Genomic DNA, 26529 nt, shown 5'->3' with positions numbered 1-26529 from the left:
TTTTTTTTACAAAAAAATTAATAAAAAGTAGTGTATCTTTTACTGTAAACATTTTTACCGTTTTTTATTAGTTTATAAGGAAAAATTTATTAAAGTTAAAAAAAAATAAAACATGTTAACATTATATGTTTACTTTTAATAAAATATTATACATTTCAATTTTATTTTTCTTTAAAAATATATTACTCCTATATTCAGTCCTGTTTTGTATAGTATATTATTATTGTATTTGTATATATATTTTTTAAAAAATTAAATTGTTTATAATGAAGCACTATAACAGTTCAAAATAAACATTGTGCATGCTTGCCATGTTAAAATTTTGAACATTACGTTAGTAAGTACACTATTTGCAAATAGGTCACAGAACTAGACAAGATCATACTTGACCTTCTAGGTCTTTCTCACCAGTCATTCACATATTAGCTGATTGAACTCTTATGCATATTGAAAATAATCTATGTATATTAGGTATAACCTAAAATCATTTCCACTTATTCACTTCCACTATTGTTTTAATGAAAAAGAAAGATGACACACTATGTGAAACATCAGTAGTGTTGCTATTTTCTGTATTAAATATGAAAAAAGTTCCTCATATAATTATCACATATAATTATGAACTTATTCTTGAAATGCCAGTTAGAGGACTTTATTTCTTGATGTGACATAGATTATGGGTACATTAATGTTTAAACACAGCCAAAAATTCCATAAACTACAATTAGTTTAAACTACAATTTGAATAAATTTTTGACATCTTTTATCAGATAACAGTTAGAAATCTCGATTATTTAATTTTGGAAACACATTCTAAATAATTATGTTTTTGTTATTATTATTTCTATTATATTACTATTAATATATATTCTAGGTAACAAGTATGTATGTTATGTTTCCTTACTTAAAACTAATTATTAATTTATAGTTAGTTAAGACGCAATTATAAATTTCAATTATTCTCCCCATCTAAACTTCACCACCTTGGGCACTATTGTTACAAGTGGTTAGTTACAACTATCAAAGTAACACAGGTTTATAAACCTAATTGCATTAATGACAAAATAATAATGCCATCAGTATGGTGACCAAGTCTGCTTACATTTAATGAACTTAATAATTTAAAGAGGCATCTTATTGGGACATAATACTTTTTTCATTGTAGTATTGAACTCACTTCATAAATAGTTGTTCATGTGGAGATGACAACTTAGAAAAAATTGTCTTATTTATGAATTAACCTTTTCATGTGAGTAATTTTATACCTGTAACATTTAGGTGATATATGTACATATTATAAATGAATATATCAAAAGCATTTGTTCAAGCAGAGAAAAGCCTAATAATTGAATGAAGCTATGATATATTCATAGCCATAATTTCTTGCAGATTCTTACTTAAGTCTTTTCTACGGGATTTCTCCAATGCTTCACATAAAACAAAGAACCATCTTTGTTTGTCCGCCCTAGCCTCAAATATATTCATTAATTGTGTAGCCTTGGATGGTAAACTATTATAATTGGTATCAATTTCATCTATCTTACATTCCCTGATTTTAAGATTTCTTCCCAAGTCACGCCAAAAGCTTCCAATTTCTTCTATGATTGTTTCTCTAATTCTTAGCATTTTGTTTGGACTCATAGCACCAAAAGGATGACTCTGTAGACAGTTTTCTTTATTTTCTGTCATATGTTTCTTAATAGATGCCATTGGTATATTCTCAATAACTAAAATGTAAACACAAATCAGTGAAATCATAACCCTATGAAACAATATATATAATAAAAATTAAATGGCTATATTTAGCTAAGCGAGAATTAAAAAATAAAACTTACCATATTGATTAACAAATCCTTTTGAAATATGATTAACTTCATAGTCACATATTCTTTCTAAAAGTTCGTCATTGTTAATTCTTCGAGCGATTTCTTTTAAGGGTCCGACATCATCTTCCGATAGAACATTCCTTATTTCTAATATGGTAATTAACTGCCCTATTGTATTAATTTTTTCAAATCTTCTATCAGAATCTATATCATCTTTATAGTATTCTTTTAATTTATTAAGTATATGAATATGATTCTCACATTTACCTACTTCAAACACAATTTGTTGTTTTAGTTGCGTAAATTCTGATAATGTCATTTTTATACAAAGATGAGAATTCTTAACTCATTCCAATATATTATTTTCTAAATTTCTATATACTTGTATACGAAATTAGTAAATTACGAATCAACTACGAATAGGGGAATAGGTATGATAAGATTTTGACATAAGATCTATTTTACGCAGTAAATTTTTACATGAAAACTAAATTAACTCAATTTCACAGCTTAATTACATTTCTAATGTAGTAGAATATTCAAGTTTGTCTTTTATTAGAAGTAATTGTAAGTAAAATTATATTGGTATTTCAATATCAATAACTTTACATGATTTTTTTTAATATGTTTTTTTTTTTAATTACAACAAATACGAGTGTTGAACGGAACGCATTAATGTTCTTTTTGAAAGGGGTTTTCCAAAATTGAGTTACTGAATACTGTGTCTGTGTGTCACCTAGGTATAATAAAAGATTTAAATCTTTGGGTGTAATGCTATTTGCATATTTTTACACTTTGATGATGTTATTCGTCGGTGGTCCTAAAATGTATTTAAATACACCGTTTTTGCAAACGCAAACAATGTACAAAATTTCAATGGCGTCAATTTTTTTTTTAATTTTAGCTATTAATTTTTGTTTTATGGTATCACTGCACTTAGCGTTACCCGTATAATAAAAACATGTATATACCGGACCGGTCTGGGAGGTTGGAAATAATAAATACATTAAATTGACACCAAAACAAAGAACAGACTCAAAAAATTTAATATTCTGTTCTTCATGCAACATCTTAAACAATCATTTTTAAGATGTTTGAAGATCCATCATCAATGCGAAGTGTATGTTTCGGAACGAATGTTTCGAATAAAATGAATAGTTGAATATTTTCTAATAAATGTAATTTAGTAACATCTGTTGTCTTCAAAATTAAATGATTTTTAATTAATTAGTCCATTTAAATCATTCTAGCAATTTGTACAATCATTCATATAATTATGTGTTTTTTTTTTGTCTTGGGCATATAATGGAAAATTAGAGCAACTGAACATTGTTTATTATTATGGTAATTCTTGAGGAATAATAAATATAATGATACCTACAGGAATAAAAAAATGAACAGTTTTCTTCTGGCAACTACTTGGCTTACTTGGCTAAGATTAGTAGAGTACGATTTCATTCAACTAATTTCAGTTTCAGTTGATTTTCTATTACAAATATACATATAGGTACTGCCACGTGGTAATCACGTCATATAAAGGATGGAACTTTATTTTCAACCGGGATGGACTATGTTTGTATATCACGTTTTAAAAATAAGTATAACATATGATCTTTTATATTAATATGTAAATATTAATATCTAAGGATTGTAAATATTATTCAATAGGCAACAATTCAATTTGAACACAAAATAAACCAACGTTCTTTAAATGAAAGTTTATATACATTATAAGGCGTAAATAGTTCGTTTATTATTACTAAGCAAAATAGCAGTTTTTTGGATTTTTAGATATCTAAAGATATAAGTATATGGTATAGCGTTTTCAGAAGTTGTATTTTCAGTATAATTTACATAATTATTATAACATTTGGTAATGAATACTTTTTGTGTCCTACTTAAACAATAAAAAAATTTAATACAACGTTCATGGCTCTTTCTTTGTAATATTAAATATATAATGTACCTATACAATCACAAATTAACAAACAAAACATACAAGCTGATTTTTTTTCTGGTTCTTTACAGGTATTTTCTTTCAGCTTGGAACACGTTGCGTTATTTTCAGTATACATGCAAATGAAGCGAATGCAATCAACTAACCCTTCCACACATTGCCGAACATGCTACGTAAATTGAAGAGCTTCTATATATTATGTATAATGCTGCTATACCATAATATTCTGAAAAATCTGAAGTTTTAGAATTTACGAATTTTCAACAACAATTAGGTGCTGTATAATCATATAAATTTTGAATTTTAAACGATATTTTAAGGCTCATCAGAAGATTTGATATCACGTCACAATAGCATGCGTAAGCGATCCCGTGGCGTCAGCCGGAGAGGGTACCGCTGGTTTTTTAGTGGGTAAACTAGGTGTTCTTGGGCGCACTCGGCGTTCAGGGCTGCTGGGAGTGCCAACCCCCCCCCCAATATTACGTTTGTTAATGCATTTTTTATTGTCGTTTAGTTTCTGTTCTCAAATTATTTCATGCCTTTTTTTGATATAACGAAAGTTCAGTTGAACAAAGTTGCGATTATTAATAGGTCATAAAATTATATAGACACAATAATTCTTAATGATACCTAACATGTGATGATTAGTAGGTAATTGTTGACGTTACAAAACAAGTTCATATTATTAAATGAAAGTAAAATTTACGTCTTTAACGTAGCTGATAAATATGTTCAAAGATCATAGAATAATATTATTATTACGTATGCTTATTTTATAATTACTATTTGTTTAGCCGAGCTACATATTGTTATTGAATCGATAAGAAATTATCGATTTAAATGTATTCTTGCTTCAGTTCTGACCCCTCTATCAGTTTATCTGGGTCTCTTCAGTTAGTCGGACAATAATATGACTAAATACATTTAAATATTTCAATATGTTTAGATTAATTAGTCGGGGCGTTTTTTTAAAAAATCGCAATGAATGTTTTCAAAAAATTAAAAGTAAAAAATGTTTCAATATAGAAAAATGTTGTGTTGCTACACAAAGTTCGAAATCCGACAACTTGTTTCCGGAGAGGGTTGATTTTCCTAGTCGTCACATCGGTCCGAGGGATCAAGATATAGTTACTATGCTAGATCTTCTTGGCTATAAGGTAAGATATGAGATACGAATAAGTTAAAATTTATGATTAGAAATACAGTGTCAACAAGTTCATAAGATTTCAAGCTCTTTATGAGATTTGACCCCCAAAATCACATTTTCTTTACATTTATTTCTTTTTTAAGCAAAAAAAGACATATATTTTGTAAATAAATGAACTTTATTTGATTTAGTAGAGGAAGAACATTTAAAATTTATTAATATTTTTTGCTCTAAGCTAAGTTAAATCTCTTATATATCCCGAGCTCCTTATAAATCTCAAATCTAACAGGTAATAAAAAGTTCAGTGTCACTTGCTCATATTTTCTTCATAAGATCGGTAAAGCTCCCTATTTAATTGATCTTGATTAAAATTTATTTAATGCGGTATTCCAACTTAGCTCTCTTTTGTATTGATGTATTTCTTTATTAAAATTCTAAAGGTCAATGGATATAGTGACAAAGTTACTTACCACTCAAAATCTAAAGTCGTAATGATAGTTTTTGCATATCGCAATTAAAGACTAACTCAGCATATATTAAAACTCGGTAAATGCAGCAATAAAAATGCTAGTTATAATGTATTATAATATATAGTAAAAATAATATTTGAAAAAAGAAAATATATACCAAACCAATAACTATAAGAACAAAATTATCATATCAAAAACCGCTTTATTTGAAATGTAAAACTATGTATCCAACTTTTTGAAAGCCGTTGCATTTATTACAGAATACCTGGATGTTTGTCTTTGTGATGATTTTATGATAAAGATTCCTCATTTTTGATATAGGTGATGAAAGTTATAAATTACTTTTTAAAATCCGTCTATAACGTGGTATTATTGATCGAAGTTGAAATGCTACTTTAAAATATTGGTCTAATCAGTTACCAAATCTCGTAATATTAGTTTAGACCCTTAATTCTCTTAGTAACTAAATGTTTTTCTAACAGAGCTTAGATCAACTCACCAATGACGCAGTTCCTAAGCAAATCCAGTTACCAGGGCTTATGGAAATTGATGAGCCAATGAGTAAGTATTACTTTGTTGCACATACACCGAAATTCATATCAAATTATAATATTTAATTTCAAATATGCTGTCGAAACGCTTGGCCCTTGGAGTAGAGGTGGAAAAAGATTCATCAAAAGTACGCCTCGTTGCCTCCACTGGTAACAGGAGGCTGGCTCATTTTTTGCCCAGAGGATTGGAATTGCGATTCAACGGGGAAATGTTGCTAGCATTCTTGCCACCATTCCACGCGATTAAGATTTATACAGTAACTTTAGTAGTTTTAGAGCATGTTTGTAAATATTTGTATATATTTAAGCATTTGATATTATTAATTTTTATGTTAATAAATGTACAATTTCAAATAAAACTTACTATGCAACTATTTCTATGTTCTTCAGGCGAGTATGATTTAATTGAGAGGGCCCGTAAAATAGCAGAGAAGAATCAAATATGGCGCTCCTTCATCGGCATGGGCTATCACAATTGCTGTGTACCCCACAGCATTATGCGTAACATGTTTGAGAATCCTGGATGGTAAATACTACTATTTTAAAACATATAAGAATAACAAGCACTAATCATGAACTTGTTTCGTTTTGAGTACATTCATTTTGAAATATATATTTAAGAACATTTTAAAAATATCCCACGACGAACTTCCCGGCAGAACATATTTCTTCAGATTTTTAAAATCTTATTATATACTTTTTACTTGTTCGAGCGTTACATATAACAAATGTTCGCTAACATACATTCGCAAAATGTTAGTCTCGAATATAGAAACATTATTATGATATTGTATTTGTCGTAAAATACAAAAAATATGGTTTATATTTTAGGACAACACAGTATACCCCATACCAGCCAGAAGTTGCGCAGGGTAGACTAGAAAGTTTACTAAACTATCAGACAATGGTTAGTGACTTGACTGGTTTGGATGTCGCAAATGCCTCCTTATTAGATGAAGGAACAGCTGCAGCGGAAGGCCTATCACTTTGCCATAGGTAAAAAATGTATTTTATTTATTATAAATATAATTCAACGCGTCTTAGAGATGTAAAACTATTAACGATTGGTATTTTGAAATTACAGACATAATAAAAGAGCAAAGTTTGTGGTATCTGAACGCCTTCATCCTCAAACATTAGCAGTAGTTCAAACACGATTGGATGCTTTAGGGTTAGAAGTTATAGTCGTACCAGATGTCCGGCAGGTAGATTTCGCACAAAGGGATATATCAGCCGTACTGTTGCAATGTCCCGATACGAGGGGACTAGTTTATGACTATTCCGGATTAGCTGCGGCTGCTCATGAACATGGGGTTTGTTGTACAATATTTTCTTAATCTCAATACAAAAACACTTGAAACAAGACTATTTTATAGCTATATTTATATTTACTCTTTACAGACATTAGTAGTTGTAGCTACTGATCTCCTAGCCCTAGCATTATTACGACCTCCAGCTGAATGTGGCGCAGCCTTGGCAGTCGGCACTTCTCAGAGGCTAGGTGTTCCGCTAGGTTATGGTGGACCTCATGCTGGTTTCTTTGCTGCTGAACATCCATTGGTTCGTTTGATGCCCGGTCGTATGGTAGGAGTCACAAGAGATGCAGCTGGAAGAGATGCTTACAGGTAAGCAGTTTTTGTTAAAGTGGCAAATGTTAAAATCTATGACGTTATCTAGCAATTTATGTATATTATTCTTTATCGTAGGTTGGCTTTGCAGACTAGGGAACAACATATCCGCCGTGATAAAGCAACATCGAATATTTGTACTGCCCAGGCGCTTCTGGCTAATATGTCAGCAATGTTCGCAGTATATCACGGGCCGCAAGGTCTAAGAGATATTGCCACAAGGGTTCATAATGCAACCTTAGTCCTAGACCATGGTAAAGTTACACTCTAATATTTAGTAAAGACTATTTTTAAAATGTAGCATTAGAAATATAAATATGTGATAATAGTTACAAGAGAGTGCTTGAAAAATTTTAGGGATACGGAATCGTGGTCATAAACAATCCAACGATGTATATTTCGATACTCTACATGTAATTCCCGTGGCTGAACATGATGCATCAGCAATAAAAGCACGTGCCCAAGAAAAGAAGATTAATTTACGATACTTTGAAGATGGAGCAATTGGCGTTGCTTTAGACGAAACTACAACAATGGAAGATGTTGACGATTTGTTGTGGATATTCGACTGCGATAATGTTAATGAGGTATAACTATAATAATAAATCATATTACACATCTAACTCATATTTGATAAATAATTCTATTCAAATTTTTCTATTTGTTCAATTTAAGGTTATGAAAAGTGGTGATGTAAGATCACGTAGTGTGTTAAAGGGACCTTTTCGAAGAACGTCTCCATACCTGACTCATCCCGTTTTTAATATGCACCATTCTGAAACTAGAATAGTACGTTACATGAAACGATTGGAAAACAAGGATATATCACTAGTTCATTCAATGATACCATTGGTAAGGTTTTGCAAAAATAATCTTTATTAGTAAAGAGAAAGTTATTATAATTGTTTAAACTAACTTATGTTTTAAAGGGATCGTGTACGATGAAGTTGAACTCCACGACTGAAATGATGCCGTGTTCGTTTAAGCATTTTACTGAAATTCACCCATTTGCACCTCTTGATCAATGCCAAGGATATCATACATTATTTGAAGAGCTCGCGAAAGATCTTTGCGCCATTACTGGCTATGACCGAGTTTCTTTTCAACCAAACAGGTATGGAATATTTTAGCTTCATTTATAAAACATGGTTCAGATATAGTTTTAATAATATTTATACAAACTTTTATTTTCAATTATTTGCTATTTTCAAAAATATGTTGAACTATATATTTATTTAATGAATTATTTATAAGCTTTAAATTGCGAGTAAAACTTTAATGACGATTTAACGAATCTTTGAAACAGTAAAAAATAAACGTTTTAATGTATATATGAATATGTAATTTTGTGTATAGCGGTGCTCAAGGCGAATACGCTGGTTTAAGAACAATTAAACGGTATCATGAATATCGCGGTGATACTGGCCGAAATATATGTCTTATACCAGTTAGCGCTCATGGCACTAACCCAGCGTCTGCACATATGGCCGGCATGCGGGTCTGTGCGATACGTGTAACTCCATCTGGGGATATTGATATGGAACATCTTAAAGACATGGTAACTACCTATAATTTATCTCCCGCTGAGTTTCTTTCGCCCGTTCTTCTCAGGTCTGAGGTGTTAAATTCCGAACCGGTGGTAGATTTTTGACTATCAATAAAAGAGTGTAATCACTTCTATTTTGAATAAAGATTTTTGACTTTGACTTGACTTTACCATAAAAAAAATTAAACTTAGAATATTAAAGAATTTATTGCTATAAATGGCAAAAAACACTTAAGAATTGAAGATAGTAATAGTCGATATATTAATAGTGAAAACAATCTCAAAATAAACTCGAATGAGAATTAGCAAGCATAACAAGTCATGTCATGGTCATCACACAGGTAGAAGAGCACAGCGCGAAGTTGTCGTGCCTGATGCTGACATATCCGAGTACATTCGGCGTGTTCGAGGAGCGCGCCGCTGACGTGTGTGCGCTCGTGCACGCGCACGGCGGACAAGTCTACCTCGACGGAGCCAACATGAACGCGCAGGTGATCTTTTCTCTTGATCGGCATATACTTCATCATTCACACTTCGTTTTTTGAACGTTTTGACAATGACAAACAGTAGTCCTATTTTAAAATAAATCTTTAAAACATAGCCTCTTCTCCTCACTTGAGCCGAGACGGCCCAGTGGTTAGAATGCGTGCATCTTAACTGATGATTTCGGGTTCAAACCCAGGCAAGCCCACTATATATGTGTGCTTAATTTGTGTTTATAATTCATGTCGTGATCGGCGGTGAAGGAAAACGTCGTGAGGAGACCTGCATGTGTCTGATTTCATTTAAAATTCTGCCACATGTGCATTCCACCAACCCGCATTGGAACAGCGTGATGCAATATGTTGCAAGCCCTCTCCTTAATGGGAGAGGAGGCCATTAGCTCAGCAATGGGAAATTATATATGTATGTATTTTTATATTTACAGGTTGTTACTTTACTTACTTTACTTTTTCAATACAGGTCGGTCTATGTCGTCCGGGTGATTATGGGAGTGATGTATCACATCTTAATTTACATAAAACTTTCTGCATACCTCACGGTGGAGGAGGTCCAGGAATGGGGCCTATCGGCGTGTAAGTATAGTTTTTAATGCAATAATAAGTAGTTACTAAATATATTTTTTTTAATTAATTATCTATGAAACTGTATTTTACAGGAAAGCTCACCTAGCACCGTTCTTACCGTCACACCCCGTGATAAATCCTCTTGCTGACTTAGGAGACGCAGCGCACAGCTTCGGCTCAGTGAGTGCAGCACCCTTTGGATCTTCGGCTATTTTACCGATCTCATGGGCATATATAAAAGTGAGTAATGCATTCAAAATTATAATATTTTTGTAAGTAATTTTGTGCAGCCAACATCGCCTTCCTAAATCTATTTAAATCTCTCTTGTACTTACATTATTGTATGTATTATATTTATACGTATGTATAGTTATACTACAATATACGCTAATGATTAATGATGTAATTTACATCACAAATCATAATTTTCACATTGATAATTCGAATAGAATTCCTCCGATTTTTACTCAAGTATTGTATTACACAGATGATGGGACCTAAAGGTCTGAAGCGAGCAACGCAAGTTGCTATCCTTAACGCTAACTACATGTCACGAAGACTGGATGGCCACTATAAGACTCTATACAAAGGTGAAAGAGGTCTGGTTGCACACGAATTCATCATAGACGTAAGAGATTTGAAGAAAACGGCTAATATCGAGCCCGGTGATATCGCTAAACGGCTAATGGATTTTGGTAAGTAACTTTTTGAGATCTTATCAATCATACATTGCCAATAAAATTATTAATTTTAATTTGTTACTACTGTACTTAATTAAAATAAAAAACAATCATTCAAATAAAAGAAAGTAAATAAAATTTGTTCCTCAATACCAATTAATTTATACGTGTAGGTTTCCACGCGCCGACCATATCATGGCCAGTGGCTGGTACACTTATGATTGAACCAACGGAATCAGAAGATCTTCAGGAGTTAGATCGTTTTTGTGACGCGCTCATAACAATTAGAAAAGAAATTAAAGACATTGAAGACGGCCTCATAGACAAAAGACTGAACCCAGTAAAGGTAATTATTTGCATAAAGTCAAACAAACTCTAATATTTCATACGAGATATGTTAACAATTGAATAAATTAAACAGATGGCGCCACACACACAAGAGGAAGTAATAACAGAGGATTGGAACCGACCTTATACTAGGGAACAAGCCGCCTTTCCAGCTGTAAGTATTATTTTTAATGGGTATAACAGTATTATGAACATAGGTTTTACGACGATAACTCATTAGCTAATAATCATAATTTAATGGATTTAACCAATTTCTAAATAAGTTTAAATATAAATTCTATGAATTTAAATAATTATGCGACTTACCAAGTGTATTTGTTATTAGTTACTATGAATACGTTTTAATTCGAGTAAGTTCCTAACAAAGGCGTCATTTAATTTAATGTAAAAAGACGAATACAATTCATTCATCATAGTCGTTAATTTTACCTGTACATAGGTGATGTGTACAGTATCCTCGAACTTGTGATAAAAATATTATATATTTTACTAAAACAAAAGGTATAATATCTGGTCTAAAGTAGGTCTATAAAAGTCAGTAAATAAAAATCGCAAAATCAATTTATCTATTAGAAAAAAACGGCATCAAAATCCGTTGTGTAATTTTAAAGATTTAAGCATACCTAGGTACAGGCAGCGGTAAGCGACTTTTATTTTATACTTTGTATTGATAACAATTTATTATACTTTCTTTTCAGCCGTTTGTTAAAGGAGAAATTAAAATCTGGCCAACAGTCAGCCGCATTGATGACATGTATGGTGACAAACATTTAGTTTGCACTTGCCCACCCGTCATCGATGACTTCTGATATTAATGCTGAGGTGAAATTGTAAATAAAATACTTCGTCTGCGATCACATAATGTATTTAATTATCAATATTGTCGTATAATAAATATTTTCTTTAAATAACAATTATTTTTCTCTTTCTCGAAGATAATTTACTAAATTAGTTTAGTTTAATTTTACTAGTTTCATTTGAATAACAGTTAATTGCCGTGAAATATTGACTCCAATCGAGCTTAACATTATTTGTTTTGTGTTTTTCATTTCAAAAACATCATAATCAATCATCAATCAAGTTCATTCATGTTCATCTACATAATTTTGTAAAGCTCAAATAGAATACGGATTGTTTCAAAATTGCGAGCGGTAAATTTTACTTATTATTGTATCATACAAAGCTTTTCGTATTCCGAATTAGCTATAAAGCGAATTTTAATATCAGCTTAAAAAATATATTATTTTACATAACGACTAAAGTAATACTTAAATGTTTATCCATAAAAATCATTTAATATTAGCCGATACGACAATTAATAAAGTAAATATATCGAAAAAATCCTTCTAAATATATGTAAATTAACAAAGTCAACATATAAATACATGTAAAAGTTTAAAATAATGAAACAACATACAAATAATTGTAATTTTATTTTTTGGACTCGTTTTCATTTTTGCGGTGAATTTATCGTTTCTTTTGGATACATACCTAATCTAACTCCAATATCTTTAGGCAAGCGGATGGGTGGCCGTGTTGGGAATGGGTGGTAGGAACCTGTTGAAGGACTGCGTGGGTACGACAACGATGACAACGTGTCGGTTTCTAGAAGAGAGGTTATAGCACTACAAGTGTCATCATTTTCAATCTTAGCTTTATCACTTATTTCTAAAGAGTCCCTTGAAAGCGTTGGTGTATCTCTATTTGGAAATACCTTCGGTGAAATAGGCGTGGAAACTTGGTCTAATGATGTAATTTGACATAAGGTATCACTAGAATTGCTTTTTGCACCCATAGGCGAATCATCATCTACAGACGGATCACACGTAAAACTAATAGACGATGTTACTCTTTGGGAAAAATCACTGAATGAGCTATTTTCGGTTTTAATTAAATTTTCGCTAATTTTTGGACTTTGATCCATTGCTTTACTGCACTCGTCACTTGCTTTTATCAATGAATCATTGTATTTGTTCGAATTCGTTAGAGGATAATTATAATCATCAGACGTAAAACGACGTTCATAAGTAGATGAATCCTTTGTCTCTGAAGAGGGTAACGTAACGGAAATCTTTGAATCACTTGAAAAAGTATATTTTGACCATTCATCTGATATAGGCCTCCTATTTTTATGCTGTACTCCACTAGAAATAGAAATCTCAGAGTCCGTGGTTTTGTAATTATTATCAACATGCTCCGCTCGACTTGAACTACTTTTAAAATCACATTTTGCAAAAAATCCTTTATTTTCCCACCCGTACAAATCTGTTTTGTTACCAAGGCCTTCTATACTAGGTGTTTTAATACTTTTAAAAGAAAATTCGTCACTTCCGGTTGCGACATTGCGTAAATCTAAAGAGAACGGGTCATCAATTGATATTGGTCTAGCTCTTAAAATATCAGTTTTGTCAGTTGGCACTTCTCTAGGTATTCTTTTCAGACAACCTATTAATGAATCAGAGGTAGATTCTTTTAGTAAAGGGGAATTTAGTAATTTTGTTTCTGTTGTTTTTGAAGAAGTGAAACTACTTTTGAATTTTTTGTCAATATTTTCACTTATACTGTCTTGCAAAGAATTACTGTTTACCGCAGCTATGTTTTGCTTTGTTAAAATTCGACTTAATATTTGTGAGTTTTCTTGAATTATTTGTAAAGCTCTTTCACTATTTTTTCGACCAGATCGTAACATATATTCTTTTGATGCAGTTGTATCTGTATCTGCTAGTAATTCTTCTAGATTTGTCTTTTTTGTACTTTCAGAAATATTTTTATTATTATTATATTTCACATTATCTTTTATTTGTATTTCAACGTTTCCCTCTTCATGAATACCGGGGCTTACTGATTTTTGACAAATAAAACTGTGACTTTGCGGTAATGAGGAGGCCCGTTCTACTTCAGTTTTTAAATTCCTTTCGTTATTGTTACTTTGAAGGGTTAGTGAATCTGGTTTTTTAGGTAAACGTGAGTTTCTTTTTGTAGGACGTCGACTTGGAATGTCAGAATTATTAGGATCGGATAATCGAGCCCCGAAAAATTCTGGACTGTGTTCAAAATATTTATCAATTTTCAGTGGGATTGGTGGTTCATCTTCGCTTACAATAAGGCTATCGGAACCAGGACTCCTCGAAGGACTTTCAGCGTAAGGGATTATTCCCTCAGACAGGTCAATGTCCGGTACAAAATTTGGGTTCATTGCGAAACTGTCTATTATGTCCGGAGGTCTTGCACTTTTTTGTAGTTTTGAGGTAGAACATACTTTATGTGGCAATTCTTTTCGTTTTGAGTCAAAATCAACAACGCAATGACAAGAAGGTGAATTAATGGGACTATAATCGGTCAAAGTACTAGATTTTGATACATTTGTTTTTTTGTGACTCTTTCTTTCATCGTATTCTGGTTTCTGAATTGAATACTTTTTATCATATAATAATCTAGGATGGCGGATGCATTTTAACGGGTACGTTGTGGTTAGATTTTTTTTCTTATTGCTAATATCGTGCGGCTCTTTCAATTTCAATTCAAAGCCATCTATATAAACACGTAACGGTTCTCCAGCAGCAGAATCGAGATATTCAGAAATGTTTTTCACTTTCACTTCTGCTGTATTTACTTTACTTTCTGGAGGAGAAGAACAGCCAAAAGTTGATTCTTTATCAATAGGCGGAGAACTACTTTTGACAATTTTATTCATGGGAGAAATTTGTTTCGTTGATTGTTTTTTCATTTTAAGATTAAAACCGTTATTTTCTTTATCGTCAATTGGAAAATCTTGTTCCGAATCACTTGCTTTTTCATTTTCATCACAAAGACTAGTATCTGTACTAGATTCGGACCTTGAAGAATATGAAGATGTTTCACTAGAGCTACGAGATCGCATCGACGCAATCATTGCATTGGCTTCTAATTCCGATACAATCACGCCATCACCAGTTTCTTCTAAATCAATTGAAGTTTTTCGTCCTATTTCTACATTCTTTTCCTTTTTAATATCTTTCCATTTTACGGAATTTCTCCTATTTTGTGATTTCCGACTTTTTTCTTCTTCCCAGCTAATAGTATCATTTGCAGCTTTGTCCTGGCGTTGACATGCTATTTCAGGCACCGATGTTGTTTGACGTGATGGTGGTATAGCGCCTGGTGGAGGACCAAGTCTTCGCCCTCTTGAACTAACTATAGCACTTTTTCCCAGGAGAAGATTATTTACTGTGAGAGAAGTTGGAGAAGTAGGTACACCAACTGAAATAAAATTATGTATGACGTATATATTTTGTTTAAACTTTAAAAATATTATGTATTTAAAAATATTCAAACCTGCAGCGTGTCGAGCACATGCAGCAGCTAAGATAACATGAGCTTGACGCTGCCTTTCACGGAGGCGGGCATATTGTCTTTTGAGTGCTCCTATATCCAAGGACAATCGATCACCCGCGCTATCTTCCCGTCTGGGTAAAACCTACGCATAAATAATAATTTGATTTTTATCATAAACTTTAAAGAAGACGGTAGAAGTGGCTAATCATTATACACTGTTGGAATATATATTTAGGAAAATGTCTATATTACGATTAAACCGAGCTGTAAACTAAGGGACGAGTAAAGTCTCGCTTTATTCTTTGGGGCCAAATCGAAACTGTAAATTATAATAAAATTATAATAAAGTACCGTCGCCAACGCCATTTTATTTCCATCATCGCTAGAATCTCCTTCATCTTCAGAGTAAAAAAGTCGCAAACCTCGTTTCGTCATTGACTGCACCTAAAACATTTTTACTGTATCTTCCAGTGATTTACATAAATATTTCCTCAATGCAATTTTGGAACAGGATTCAAATAAACCAGTGTTATTTATAATATGATATTGTTTCTAGTATTAATTTTCACGAACAGCATGAATTTATGCTTTATTATTTTTTTCATTAGTTTGAAAAAATATATATAATATTAAATGTTCGAAAGATAGCGCTATAAGATTAAACTCAGGCCGAGTTGCGTAATAAGTCAAATATGAATACTTGTGATTTATTGTTAATAAAGATAAATAAGTGGAGTACAAGAAAAACCAAACAAAGTTATCAAGAAAAAAGAAATACACTCATACGTACCGCTGATTGTAAAGGAGGGTGATATACCGGTGGAGCATTCGGTGGTGCGGGTGGCGTTACTCTGTATCTGTGCAGACTGCGTAAGCGAGGCAGTTCGGGTGCTGAGTTGAAAGCAACAACTCTTACAACAAGATTCTCTCCCGCTTCCCACACTGCACCGACACCGCCTCCCATACAGCTGTAGAACTCATCTGCCGACCGTGCTGACAGAATGCGACTACAAAAAGAGATATAGGTATCTCATACACTTTGATTAGGTGGTGAAATTTTTATTTTGTGTTTTAGTAAGCAAATCTATTTAAAGCTGTTATTTCCACTTACTCTTGAAGCATATCCCAGATCGCAAGTGCTGTGAGTAACAGGATTTCATTGCCATCTAGTAGGATTAGATCCCAGATTCTCAGCAACGAGTCTCGAGGCAGCCACGTAGCGTATAACGTAAGAAACCATTGCATCGTAAATACATCTGGCAAGGGAGGTTCGACGCCACCGCCTGTGAATAAAAAAATGTAAATTGTCTACCTTTTGCGTTTGGGCAAATGCAAAAGGATTATGTAGGACGCATATAATACTTTCAAATTATTCCTTATGAATATAGGAAAATAGACCTCACATTTATAGTGTAAAGAGCAACACAGTACAGATATTACCTAAAAGCTTCATATTTTAGCGTATATACTATATACTTTAGCCAGTGGCGGCGCAAGATCGAATCATAATGTGGGCAAGATACAGTTTGCGAGGCCCTTGTTTTTTTTTTTTCAGTAGTCTGATCCCAATGTCATGTTGTACTGTTTTTTAAATTTCGGGTGCGAGGCCCTTTTCACTGCGAGGCCGTGAGTGTTTGTTACCAGTGGCGGCTCGAGATCGAATCTTAATGTGGACAAGAGTTTGCGAGGCTCTTGTTTTTTTAAAACTTCTGACGCGAGGCCCTTTGCACCGCGAGGCCGTGGGCGGTGGCCCACACTGCCCACGCCTTACGCCGCCACTGACTTTAGCCTTGGAAGTCTTGGAACATCGGAATTGGAATTAAAAATATATTTTTTGGGAGTCGGACACTGCTTGCATCCGTACGTTAAAATGGGTCTGTTTGGCGTGCAGTCGAAACTATCATCGCTTCTGTCATATACTGCGGTAAAGTATTTTAACATTATTTAAATTAAATGACCATAAAAATCTGAAACATTATTAATTGCAGGAGGTGATCCAAATCCTTTGATTTTGACTTTCAATTTCATCCATCTAGGGCTTAGAGTGTAATTTAAATCTACGTCTGTATTTTTTATGGAATAGGTTGGCGGACGAGCATATTATACGACCACCTGATGTTAAGTCGTCACCATCACCCATAGACGATGACTCTGTAAGAAATATTAACTATTACTTACATCGTCAATGCGCCACCAACCTTGGGAACTAAAATATTATGTCCCTTGTGTCTGTAGTTACACTAGCTCACTCAACCTTCAAACCGGAACACAACAATATTGCGTACTGTTGTTTAGCGGTAGAATACCTGATGAGTGGCTGGTACCTACCCAGGTGGACTTGAACAAATCCCTACCACCAAGTAAGTATGACAAAGATAAACACATGTTTTATAAAATTGGTATTGTGAGTTAATATTTAGATACGTAATTATGTACTTGTAAATTGGTCATTTAGAAAACGAATGGAATAATAAACAAAACAAACAATCAAATAAAACAGAAACTGGAAACTGATCATATAAAAAAAAGTGATGTTATATTTTGAGTATTATAAATATGTATAAAATTTATAAAATATTATAAAATATTTTTAATTAAGTTAAGTGAGAAATTTTAATTTATATTATTTAAATGCATATACCGTCGGAAATTCTTTGTAAATGATCCATATGTTGGGCAAGACGGGGTAATCGAAGGCGTAGGAGGTCTCTGAAGGCAGCCATATCAGCTGATAAACCTCGAAGATCATCAGCAAAATATCCTTCCGGTAGCACCGCTTCGACTAGGTATATCATTACCTTAAAATTTTGAATAATTGTATTACACGTAACGAAAGTGCTTAGAGATTTGATTACAACTTCACATCAAGTTACCTTTAGTGAATCTGATTCTGATTTATCCATAACTTCTAATATAATTGCGGCTAACATATTAAAACCTTGACAATAACCAACATCTTTATTCCACCTGAAATTGAAATTATATAGGTATATTGTTTTTAAATTTAATTAGACAGAGTAATCTAGATTATGTGATATTATAAGTACCTGGCGTAAGCTAATAGTACCCTCCGAAGCATAGCTTGATTTTCTCGGCCCTCTGCTCCACAAAACAGAGAACAGCCAGTCCGATGCAGATCCTATAAAAGTATATCCGTAACCTACAGCTTTCATCATTTTATGAATATTAAAATTATAAAAATCAATAATATTATCAATATATATTTATGGATTAATATTACAGTAATTTATTTCGGGACTTAGACGACGTTTTTTTTTTTTTTAGTGAGCTCGTTATTTCGACATTATTTACGAAAGTCATCATATTATTCATGATTGCATCAATTCATAATGTTGTCTTAAATTTTCGCGATTATTACACATTTAAATAAAACTAGTTATAACGGATTTTAATCGCGTATATTAATTATTTTGGACATCCCGACGTTTCGAGCACTTTACAGCGTTCGTGGTCACGGGTAGACTGTCTAAATGCATCAATTCAGTTCAAATAATTTAAGAAAAAGATTTCACAATAAGCTAAGAGAACAAAAGTCAGGCGGTAAAATTAGGTTCATTGTTCGAAGATTAGCTCTTAATGAGTGTTGTGTAGATGTATACAAAATGTACCTTGAGAATCTGAGCACTAAGTTCAGTATCATCGGGCTGGGCGGTCCCTCTGAAGCATCCACGTTCGGCGACCGGCCAGTCGATGCCCCGCGCGGTCAAGTGGCGATCTGCTAGCGTCAGCCATAGCTGAAAATGTCATTGGATGTCCAATTAGTGTGTGATGTCATTCCATGGATTGCAAATTATTTTTATGATGATTAAAAAGTAAAATCATTAATTATTAGCAATTTTCTTTTATTATGGTTTTATTTATTGACACTTATTAACTCTATGGAAATCGATCTTTAAATAACATCATATTAAATATATAGTCAGCCGATCCCCAAGTTTTCTATATAAAATCTTTACCTTTAAACGGACAATTATTTTATTTAAGAAAAAGTTAAAGAAAAGAATAACTTAAATAAAAAAATATATTGTACTTAAAAGTTAAAAAAATATTACTTTAATATTAAAAAAATCTTACATATAAGATAAAAAAACACTGCATTTTCTCAGCTTAATGCATGTGCATATAAATAATGGACACATTATCTCAACATAGATTATATCAAAGCCGTATTACATGATAAAATCTACTTTTCCGTTAATTTTGGCGTACTACTACAGCTGAAAATTCTAAGTAGGTTAGTGAAACTAAATAATTAATGAAATAGCTAACTAATACCTATATTAAATATACTAACTTTTCTTCGAAAGTGTTGTGGTACCCCGGCAGGAAGACGAGCGACGAGGCGCATCGCATGAAGCCACTCCGCGAAGCCGCCCTCGCCGGGGCCTTCGTTTCCCGGTGTGACTCCAAAGCGAGCGCTCGTATCGCCAGCTTCATTGTTATCAGATTGTTTTATAAACAAGCATTTATTAAGCAGTGAAAGGGATTTAAACTATTGCCTATTTATTTAATGTTCTATAGACTCAAGGTTTTAATTTACGTACATTATTTTGTAATTAAGGTTATATTTTTAGTCATATATTTAAGTATCTATCACATATTACAAGTATCCGTTGCGTAAGTCATATAAATTTCTCTCGGCAGACATTAATTTAATTTACGACTATAATAAGAGTATACAGATCAATACAAGATACAAATATGCTAGTCGTAATTAAATAAAGCAATTTCGTAAATGTTATCTGTACCTGAGGCAGTCCTTGCAGAACTCGCCAAGTTCCTGAGAGAGTTCAAAATAGCACTCATCTGTTCTGTACAACGTGGACATTTGACACCAAATGCATATCTTTAACTGCACTGAATAAATAGTCAATGATCGATGAATATTACTCCGTCAGCACATTCTCATTTCTGATACATCGGTATTTTTATGATTAACATAACGGATACGCGGTATACTGTTAAGAAAACATTACGTGAATTTGGAAATGCCATTTCGCCATAACATTTATTACTGCGTCGTCGACCAGCTGATACGATGTTTACCGGGCAAGTCACGGACTAGAGACAGACAACCCCACCAGGGTGCTCGCCCTCTACTACTTCATTGCAAAGGGTTTTATTTTAAATCGATTCTCGTATAGCAGCACAGACAAAATTGGTTGAAATGCCGATATAGCGTGTTGTGGTAGATGTCTTTGTAGAGCATGCGCAATCAACTAAAATAGCTTTATCTGTGTGTGTTGTCTATTGATTTCGCGGGGTTGTGTACGTCAGTTACAGCTACGGCGGTATTCAAAAAAGCACCTTGTGCGACTAGTTCCTACATACTTTGATGTGTAGTATTATTTAAGGTCTTTGAATGGAAGCGTGACGTCCGATTTGTTATTCACAAAGTAAAACATTTGATAGTAAGGTGGATATTTATACTATAATTGTAAATATTATTTAAAATAATGAATAAATTTCAACTTTTAGTGTAATTAATGGTAACTATGACAAACGTTTGCAGTGGATAGTGAGGTTGACACCGATTTAAATATGGTTGAATATTTATTACAGATAATATTATGTTACCATAGGCTTACAATTAAATAAAATTTTAAGTTTCATACATACTAATATGATGCAGAATGACAGTGAGAGCCGCGCATAGTTTTTTCTGTTGCCGATGTAATCGATCTCGTATCCGCAAATATTTTGCTAAGCGTTCTCCTGCAATTTGTAAACTTGTTTTCCATTCGTTCAATTGACCACAAATTTCTTGAATATCTGAAAAAAAATGCTGAAGATAAATATAGCTAAAGTATTACAATCGATCAAAATATTCACCATTGTTCAGTTGTGAATCGAAATTGTATAATTTTAAGCGATAACGTTACCTAAGGATTCTAAGTAGCTTCGCTCGATGGCATCTGTTTGTTCTCCGCAGTTCGACTGTGATGACGTAAAGGATGCAGCTGCTGTTGATCTGCAAAGTAACTCCGATAATTTACTTTTATAGATTTATTAGCATCCATGTGGGAATGTGAGCATAAAATGAAACATTGCTATGTTTTGTTTGTAAGCGAGGTTTATTTTTTTTAACTTTTAATATACGAAACACAAATCATCTTTTATGTGATTTTTTATATATAAATAAAACAGGTTTAAGAAACAAATAAATAAAGTAATGTCTGTTTATTTCAAAACTTACTTAGTTGGGACCCAAATTATGTTTAGTGTACATATAATTTAAAAATTATATTACTAAGAATAAAAAAAAAAGCAAAAACAATAGTAAGTAAATATAGGTACAAGCTTTTGTTAAATGAATTATTTTACATTGTATAAAAATACACATTGCGTAGTTTATTGCGTAGTAGATAATAATACGTCCCCACAAAAGCTGTTGTATTGTCAATACTCGTCGATGTCAAATATGCCCTAAATTTTCAAGAAATTCTTAAACAATGTTGTATAGGTGATACAGAATTTGAAACAACATGTAGCTGTTGGAAGTTGGAAAGAAGTACAAAGGATATATAAATAAGTAAAGATACGAGAATATACGACTTCAATAAATATTAGGTTCTTACCCTTGACTGCATTCGATGACGCTACTCCAATCCCGTTGATCAGCATAAATGTCGTTTAATAACTGATCTATTAAATCCTTAACGTTCTGCTTCTACAAATAACAAAAAATCATCACCAAAATAAACTACACACAACACTACACTTGAACATCACAACTAGACATAGAGAAACCACAATATCCATAAGCATTTCAAGATTAATAAGTAGTATAAACTCGGTAGTATGAATTAAATATTTATGATACTTTAAAACCATTTTATTCATAAATTAAATTATGTCAACCCTTATAGATTTTTGTTGCTGTATTTAAATTTTATTTTATGTTTTGTTTAATTATCTATAGTTTATTTTTATTTTTTTTAATTTTTAGTAAAGATATAATTAGGTTAGTATAGTCTTATCTTAAGGTCAATGTTGTTTACACCTGTAATGATTTATTCTAAGTGAATGTGTTAGTGATAAGTCGATGGTGTAACTATTTCCAATAAATAAAATAAAATAAATAAATACCTGTTCAACGTTTTTGATCGGCGGTGGTGGCGGAATGTGACTCTCTTTCTTCAAAAAACTACCTTTCGGTAGTTTAATCTGCTTATTTTTTTTCTGTGACTTTTGTTTGTTTATGTACAAAGAAGAGAAATCAAGTTCGTACTTTACAACTCGTAAATTAATCGGTTGATCAATTGTTATTGTTTTCATTTTGAAGTCTATAAATGTCAAGATGTCTTTTTGATATATTATTGTTTTTTTTTATTATTATTTGAAGTGTCATCACAAAAAGATGGAAATGTAATGAACTAGGCTATGGTGACGGGGGACCGATAGGCACCCACTCGTTTGTTGCCTGTTCGTAACGATACCACTGATAACGCCTAATATGTTCATTTGAATGCATGCCAAACGACCTAATCAGAAACGTACACTAAAACCAACTCATGTACTCTGTACCGTTCACTGAACAATCTATAACATTGTATGATTTAAAATTCTAAACATTTGAACTACTTGTAACATTCAACTGTGTATAAATTACGTACTCAAAGTTATACAAAACTATAAAAAAGTTATTACAAATCTTTTTCGTGTCATCATATCATTAATGGGATTTTTATTATATTTATTTTAATAATTTATTAATAGTTTAGAACATTTTAAGATCTACTTACATTTATATTATATTTATATTTATTTATATATTATAACATTTACTTGGTGGTAGGGCTTTGTGCAAGTCCATCTGGGTAGGTACCACCCACTCATCAGTTATTCTACCGCCAAACAACAGTACTCAGTATTGTTGTGTTCCGGTTTGAAGGGTGAGTGAGCCAGTGTAACTACATTCACTAGGGACATAATATCTTAGTTATCAAGGTTAGTGGCGCATTGACGATTTACGAAATGGTTAATCTTTCTTACGGCGTCAATGTCTATGGGTAATGGTGACCACTTACCATCAGGTGGCCCATATGCTCGTCCGCCAAGCTATGCCATAAAAAAAAATATTTTCTCTAAAATGACAAAAATAAAATATAGTCCTCAGTGTAAGTACTTCTTTAGATTATATTTACATATTCAGTGGTTCTAAAGAGGCGATAATACTTTTTCAACTATTGCAAATAATCCTTAAATTTTTGCGCTAAAAATACAATCGATACACATACAATCGAAAGAATACCGGAATGTTTTGAGCATTCATTCTCAATCCTTAATGACGAAAACTTTCTACGTATTTTGTCACCATTCAAAATTGCGGAATTATTGACTGAAACAGCAGACTCTATAGCTATAAATAAGAAAAAAAAAAACAATAAAATTCATCGTTTCCATAGTAACACAATTTTGTCATGACCCGTTACTATAGAAACCATTTCATTTTGTAATATACGATTAGATAGTTCACGTGTACACAGTTATCTTTCTTGTTTTTTATGGATTTTGTTGTTTTAAAAGATGAGTCAGGGAGAGCAACCTAAAAATGTATCCAACCGAGAGGTTCGGCCTGGTTTCTGTTCTGCAACCTGCACCGACAGGGCAAGTCTTCAACAGGAAATAAATAAATCTGAACTAAAAACATCAGATATCTTTCATACCTGTAACCTGCCGAAGAGATTTGAGCATCCTCGTAAGTAACACATACATATATCCTGTTTATATAACAACAACAGCCTGTAAATTCCCACTGCTGGGCTAAAGGCCTCCCTTTGAGGAGAAGGTTTGGAACATATTCCACCACGCTGTTCCAATGCGGGTTGGTGGAATACACATGTGGCAGAATTTTTATGAAATTTGTCTCATGCAGGTTTCCTCACGATGTTTTCCTTCACCGCTGAGCACGAGATGAATTATAAAGACAAATTAAGTACATGAATCAGCGGTGCTTGGCTGGGTTTGAACCCGCAATCATCGTTTAAGATGCACGCGTTCTAACCACTGGGCCATCTCAGCTTCGTTTATAAAAGACGATTATGAAATTTCCTTATTCTTATATTACAATATTTCAGCAACAACTTGCTTTATTTTGATACATTTTTATGTATTTCTTATACTAACAAAACAAAAAAGGTTTTCTGTTAATTTATATAATGAAAGTTTTGATGTCATTGTCTTATTAACATACAAAGCATCTTTATTAATGTTATGTGTTATATGTGTACGTATCATGCGGGCTGTTTATTGACTAAGCATTGGAGCAATGATCCCTTTAATTTATTCGACTCTACAGTAAAAAAACCTAACTTGTGTTAATATATTATACAGTTCTAATATTAAAATGTTGCCGCAGATTGGTTCAACGGATATGGATGTCAAGTTAGTAAGCAGCATCCATTTTACAGAACGTCAGCGAGCGAATACGGATGGTATCCGCCTGGTAATATATGATATTTATTTGAATAAAACCTTAAATAAGAATATTTAAAATACTACAATGTATCTCACAGATAATAAAATAAGTTTAATTCGATTTTTAAACGGCACATAAAATCTTGGTAACATATATTTTCATAAATCCTTTTTCGTAAAAATTTAAAATGAATTGTGCTCGTACAACTTATAGGCTGGCATTCGGTACCCTCAGTGTTTTATCCAAAAAATCAAGATTTTTCTAATTTTCTGGCGAGCTCGGGCATGTACCGCGACTATTCACTCAACACATAGAAGGATCCGTCGCAGTTGAATTAAGGTTTTAATTGAACGAGTTAGAAGATGTGATTGGTTGAAATCATTAATTAATTTTAACCATGACGCACAATTGCATTGTTTTGTTTTAATTGTTTAAGCTTAACACTTTGTTTAAATGTAATACATAATAATTTATGTTAGTTATTAGAGACAAAAAATAAAAATGTCGCTTATGTTTCAAATGTTTTATTTAAAACACCTTTCTGAATTGTTGTCATTCTTTTCTTATTAGTGCCACCAGGCCAGTCATTGCTTTTTCCAATTTTGAAATCAATATATAGAACTTTACTTCAAAAGATATTTTTGTATTGTTATATATAGCATGTATTTATTGTATCAAGACTCATCGCTTTTTCCGGAGTAATATAATTACTGTATTAATATTCTATTTCAATCGGTGGATGTCGTATTATTCGGGGAGATTTAATAAATACAATCACCGCAAACGAATTTACAACCCTTATTATGACGTCAACCAATCAGTAAGAGTATTTTTCCCAAGCATTTGACATAGGGCCTTTTTTTGTTGCAATGTTGTACCTTGCATGGACAAGGCTTAAAATATTAAATGCCAAATTGTGTTAAAATAATTCTTTAATGTTCGCAGGATACCACTCAGTGCCTTCTGTGTTCTTTCCCGCCGGCCAAACCTTCACTAACCGTCTCGCAGCCGCAGGCATGTATCGCAACTACAGTCTTAACACTGGCATGGATCCTGTTGCCTACCGTTAAATGTTAACTTTTAAAACGTTTTACTATTCATTTTTAGATTTATTGTAGTTTTTATAATAATCAGTTAAATAATATTTATAATAATGTTTTTCAAAAGTGAATCAAAGTTGTTGATATTTTTACTTATTTCAAATTTCGATTTAAAGATTTTTTTTTTTTAAAGTTTGTTTGTAAAACGTAACAAATAAAACTCAAACATATTGACTTACCAAAAGAGGTATTTATTTTAATATATTATTTATTATAATATAGATTAACATGCATTCAAATTCCATTATAATATTACATTCGAGTAGACATGGATGTCACTTGAGACGTAACAAAAGTATCAAAAAGATTCGAATCAACCAATTAATTAGTCTCGTCTGCTTCTGACAGAAGTTTAATTGGCTCAAAAACACACTAATATAAAAATGTTTTAAATCATATTGGAAGGATTGCTTTTCTTTAATAACATACCTTAGTATAGTACTACATTTTTTT

At 32.4% G+C, this 26529-nt stretch overlaps 4 protein-coding genes across 8 annotated transcripts; 2 read left to right on the top strand and 2 right to left on the bottom strand.

The window, feature by feature from the left end:
* Positions 1-721: 721 nt before the first annotated feature.
* On the bottom strand, positions 722-2253 carry LOC124530547 (fas-associated death domain protein-like). 2 transcript variants are annotated; one of them, XM_047104750.1, is made up of 3 exons: positions 1836-2253; positions 1398-1727; positions 722-1265 (listed from the first exon to the last, which is right to left on the bottom strand). In XM_047104750.1, the coding sequence occupies exons 1-3, from the start codon at positions 2143-2145 to the stop codon at positions 1246-1248; spliced, it is 660 nt and encodes a 219-aa protein (XP_046960706.1). In that variant the 5' UTR covers positions 2146-2253; the 3' UTR covers positions 722-1245. The 2 variants fall into 2 exon arrangements, with proteins under 2 accessions (XP_046960706.1, XP_046960705.1); XM_047104749.1 differs by having other exon boundaries at positions 722-1727; positions 1836-2252.
* Positions 2254-4642: 2389 nt separating this feature from the next.
* Positions 4643-12036, top strand: LOC124530325 (glycine dehydrogenase (decarboxylating), mitochondrial). The gene is made up of 18 exons (XM_047104455.1): positions 4643-4940; positions 5883-5961; positions 6342-6477; positions 6783-6947; positions 7036-7264; positions 7353-7576; positions 7658-7833; positions 7937-8166; positions 8255-8431; positions 8509-8693; positions 8936-9137; positions 9467-9616; positions 10089-10201; positions 10285-10432; positions 10680-10887; positions 11046-11218; positions 11294-11374; positions 11919-12036. The coding sequence occupies exons 1-18, from the start codon at positions 4722-4724 to the stop codon at positions 12027-12029; spliced, it is 3006 nt and encodes a 1001-aa protein (XP_046960411.1). The 5' UTR covers positions 4643-4721; the 3' UTR covers positions 12030-12036.
* Positions 12037-12103: 67 nt separating this feature from the next.
* LOC124530324 lies at positions 12104-23059 on the bottom strand. 3 transcript variants are annotated; one of them, XM_047104453.1, is made up of 14 exons: positions 22645-23059; positions 22134-22225; positions 21438-21526; positions 21175-21327; positions 19850-19986; positions 19164-19289; positions 18582-18673; positions 18408-18501; positions 18176-18332; positions 16646-16817; positions 16325-16541; positions 15886-15972; positions 15535-15676; positions 12104-15459 (listed from the first exon to the last, which is right to left on the bottom strand). In XM_047104453.1, the coding sequence occupies exons 1-14, from the start codon at positions 22831-22833 to the stop codon at positions 12671-12673; spliced, it is 4536 nt and encodes a 1511-aa protein (XP_046960409.1). In that variant the 5' UTR covers positions 22834-23059; the 3' UTR covers positions 12104-12670. The 3 variants fall into 3 exon arrangements, with proteins under 3 accessions (XP_046960409.1, XP_046960407.1, XP_046960410.1); XM_047104451.1 differs by having other exon boundaries at positions 15886-15978; positions 22645-23057; XM_047104454.1 differs by lacking the exons at positions 21175-21327; positions 21438-21526; positions 22134-22225; positions 22645-23059 and adding an exon at positions 20304-20735 and having other exon boundaries at positions 15886-15978.
* Positions 20897-26092, top strand: LOC124530326 (UPF0691 protein C9orf116). Of its 2 annotated transcripts, XM_047104456.1 has the most exons (4): positions 20897-20971; positions 24085-24256; positions 24917-25003; positions 25922-26092. In XM_047104456.1, exons 2-4 carry the CDS (start codon positions 24085-24087, stop codon positions 26044-26046), a joined length of 384 nt encoding a protein of 127 aa, XP_046960412.1. In that variant the 5' UTR covers positions 20897-20971; the 3' UTR covers positions 26047-26092. The 2 variants fall into 2 exon arrangements, with proteins under 2 accessions (XP_046960412.1, XP_046960413.1); XM_047104457.1 differs by lacking the exons at positions 20897-20971; positions 25922-26092 and adding an exon at positions 25190-25390 and having other exon boundaries at positions 23824-24256.
* The last annotated feature ends 437 nt before the right edge of the window (positions 26093-26529 follow it).

Source organism: Vanessa cardui, chromosome 6 (assembly GCF_905220365.1).
Source record: "Vanessa cardui chromosome 6, ilVanCard2.1, whole genome shotgun sequence".
Taxonomy (NCBI): Eukaryota; Metazoa; Arthropoda; class Insecta; order Lepidoptera; family Nymphalidae; genus Vanessa; species Vanessa cardui.
The sequence above is the reverse complement of the archived record's forward strand: the minus strand, read 5'-3'. Positions and strand labels throughout refer to the sequence as shown.

Bases quoted from the DNA above. Each gene is read 5' to 3' on its own strand.
- LOC124530547 (XM_047104749.1), bottom strand. From the start codon at position 2,145: ATGACATTATCAGAATTTACGCAACTAAAACAACAAATTGTGTTTGAA. The intron at 1,728-1,835 runs GTAAGTTTTATT...TTTACATTTTAG, and splicing joins AGGATTTGTTAATCAATATG to TTATTGAGAATATACCAATG.
- LOC124530325 (XM_047104455.1), top strand. From the start codon at position 4,722: ATGTTTAGATTAATTAGTCGGGGCGTTTTTTTAAAAAATCGCAATGAA. The intron at 6,948-7,035 runs GTAAAAAATGTA...TTGAAATTACAG, and splicing joins GGCCTATCACTTTGCCATAG to ACATAATAAAAGAGCAAAGT. The intron at 9,617-10,088 runs GTGATCTTTTCT...TTTTCAATACAG, and splicing joins GAGCCAACATGAACGCGCAG to GTCGGTCTATGTCGTCCGGG.
- LOC124530324 (XM_047104451.1), bottom strand. From the start codon at position 22,833: ATGAAAACAATAACAATTGATCAACCGATTAATTTACGAGTTGTAAAG. The intron at 19,290-19,849 runs GTTAGTATATTT...TGACATTTTCAG, and splicing joins CACAACACTTTCGAAGAAAA to CTATGGCTGACGCTAGCAGA. The intron at 18,502-18,581 runs GTACTTATAATA...TTTCAATTTCAG, and splicing joins GTACTATTAGCTTACGCCAG to GTGGAATAAAGATGTTGGTT.
- LOC124530326 (XM_047104456.1), top strand. From the start codon at position 24,085: ATGAGTCAGGGAGAGCAACCTAAAAATGTATCCAACCGAGAGGTTCGG. The intron at 24,257-24,916 runs GTAAGTAACACA...ATGTTGCCGCAG, and splicing joins GAAGAGATTTGAGCATCCTC to ATTGGTTCAACGGATATGGA. The intron at 25,004-25,921 runs GTAATATATGAT...TAATGTTCGCAG, and splicing joins ATACGGATGGTATCCGCCTG to GATACCACTCAGTGCCTTCT.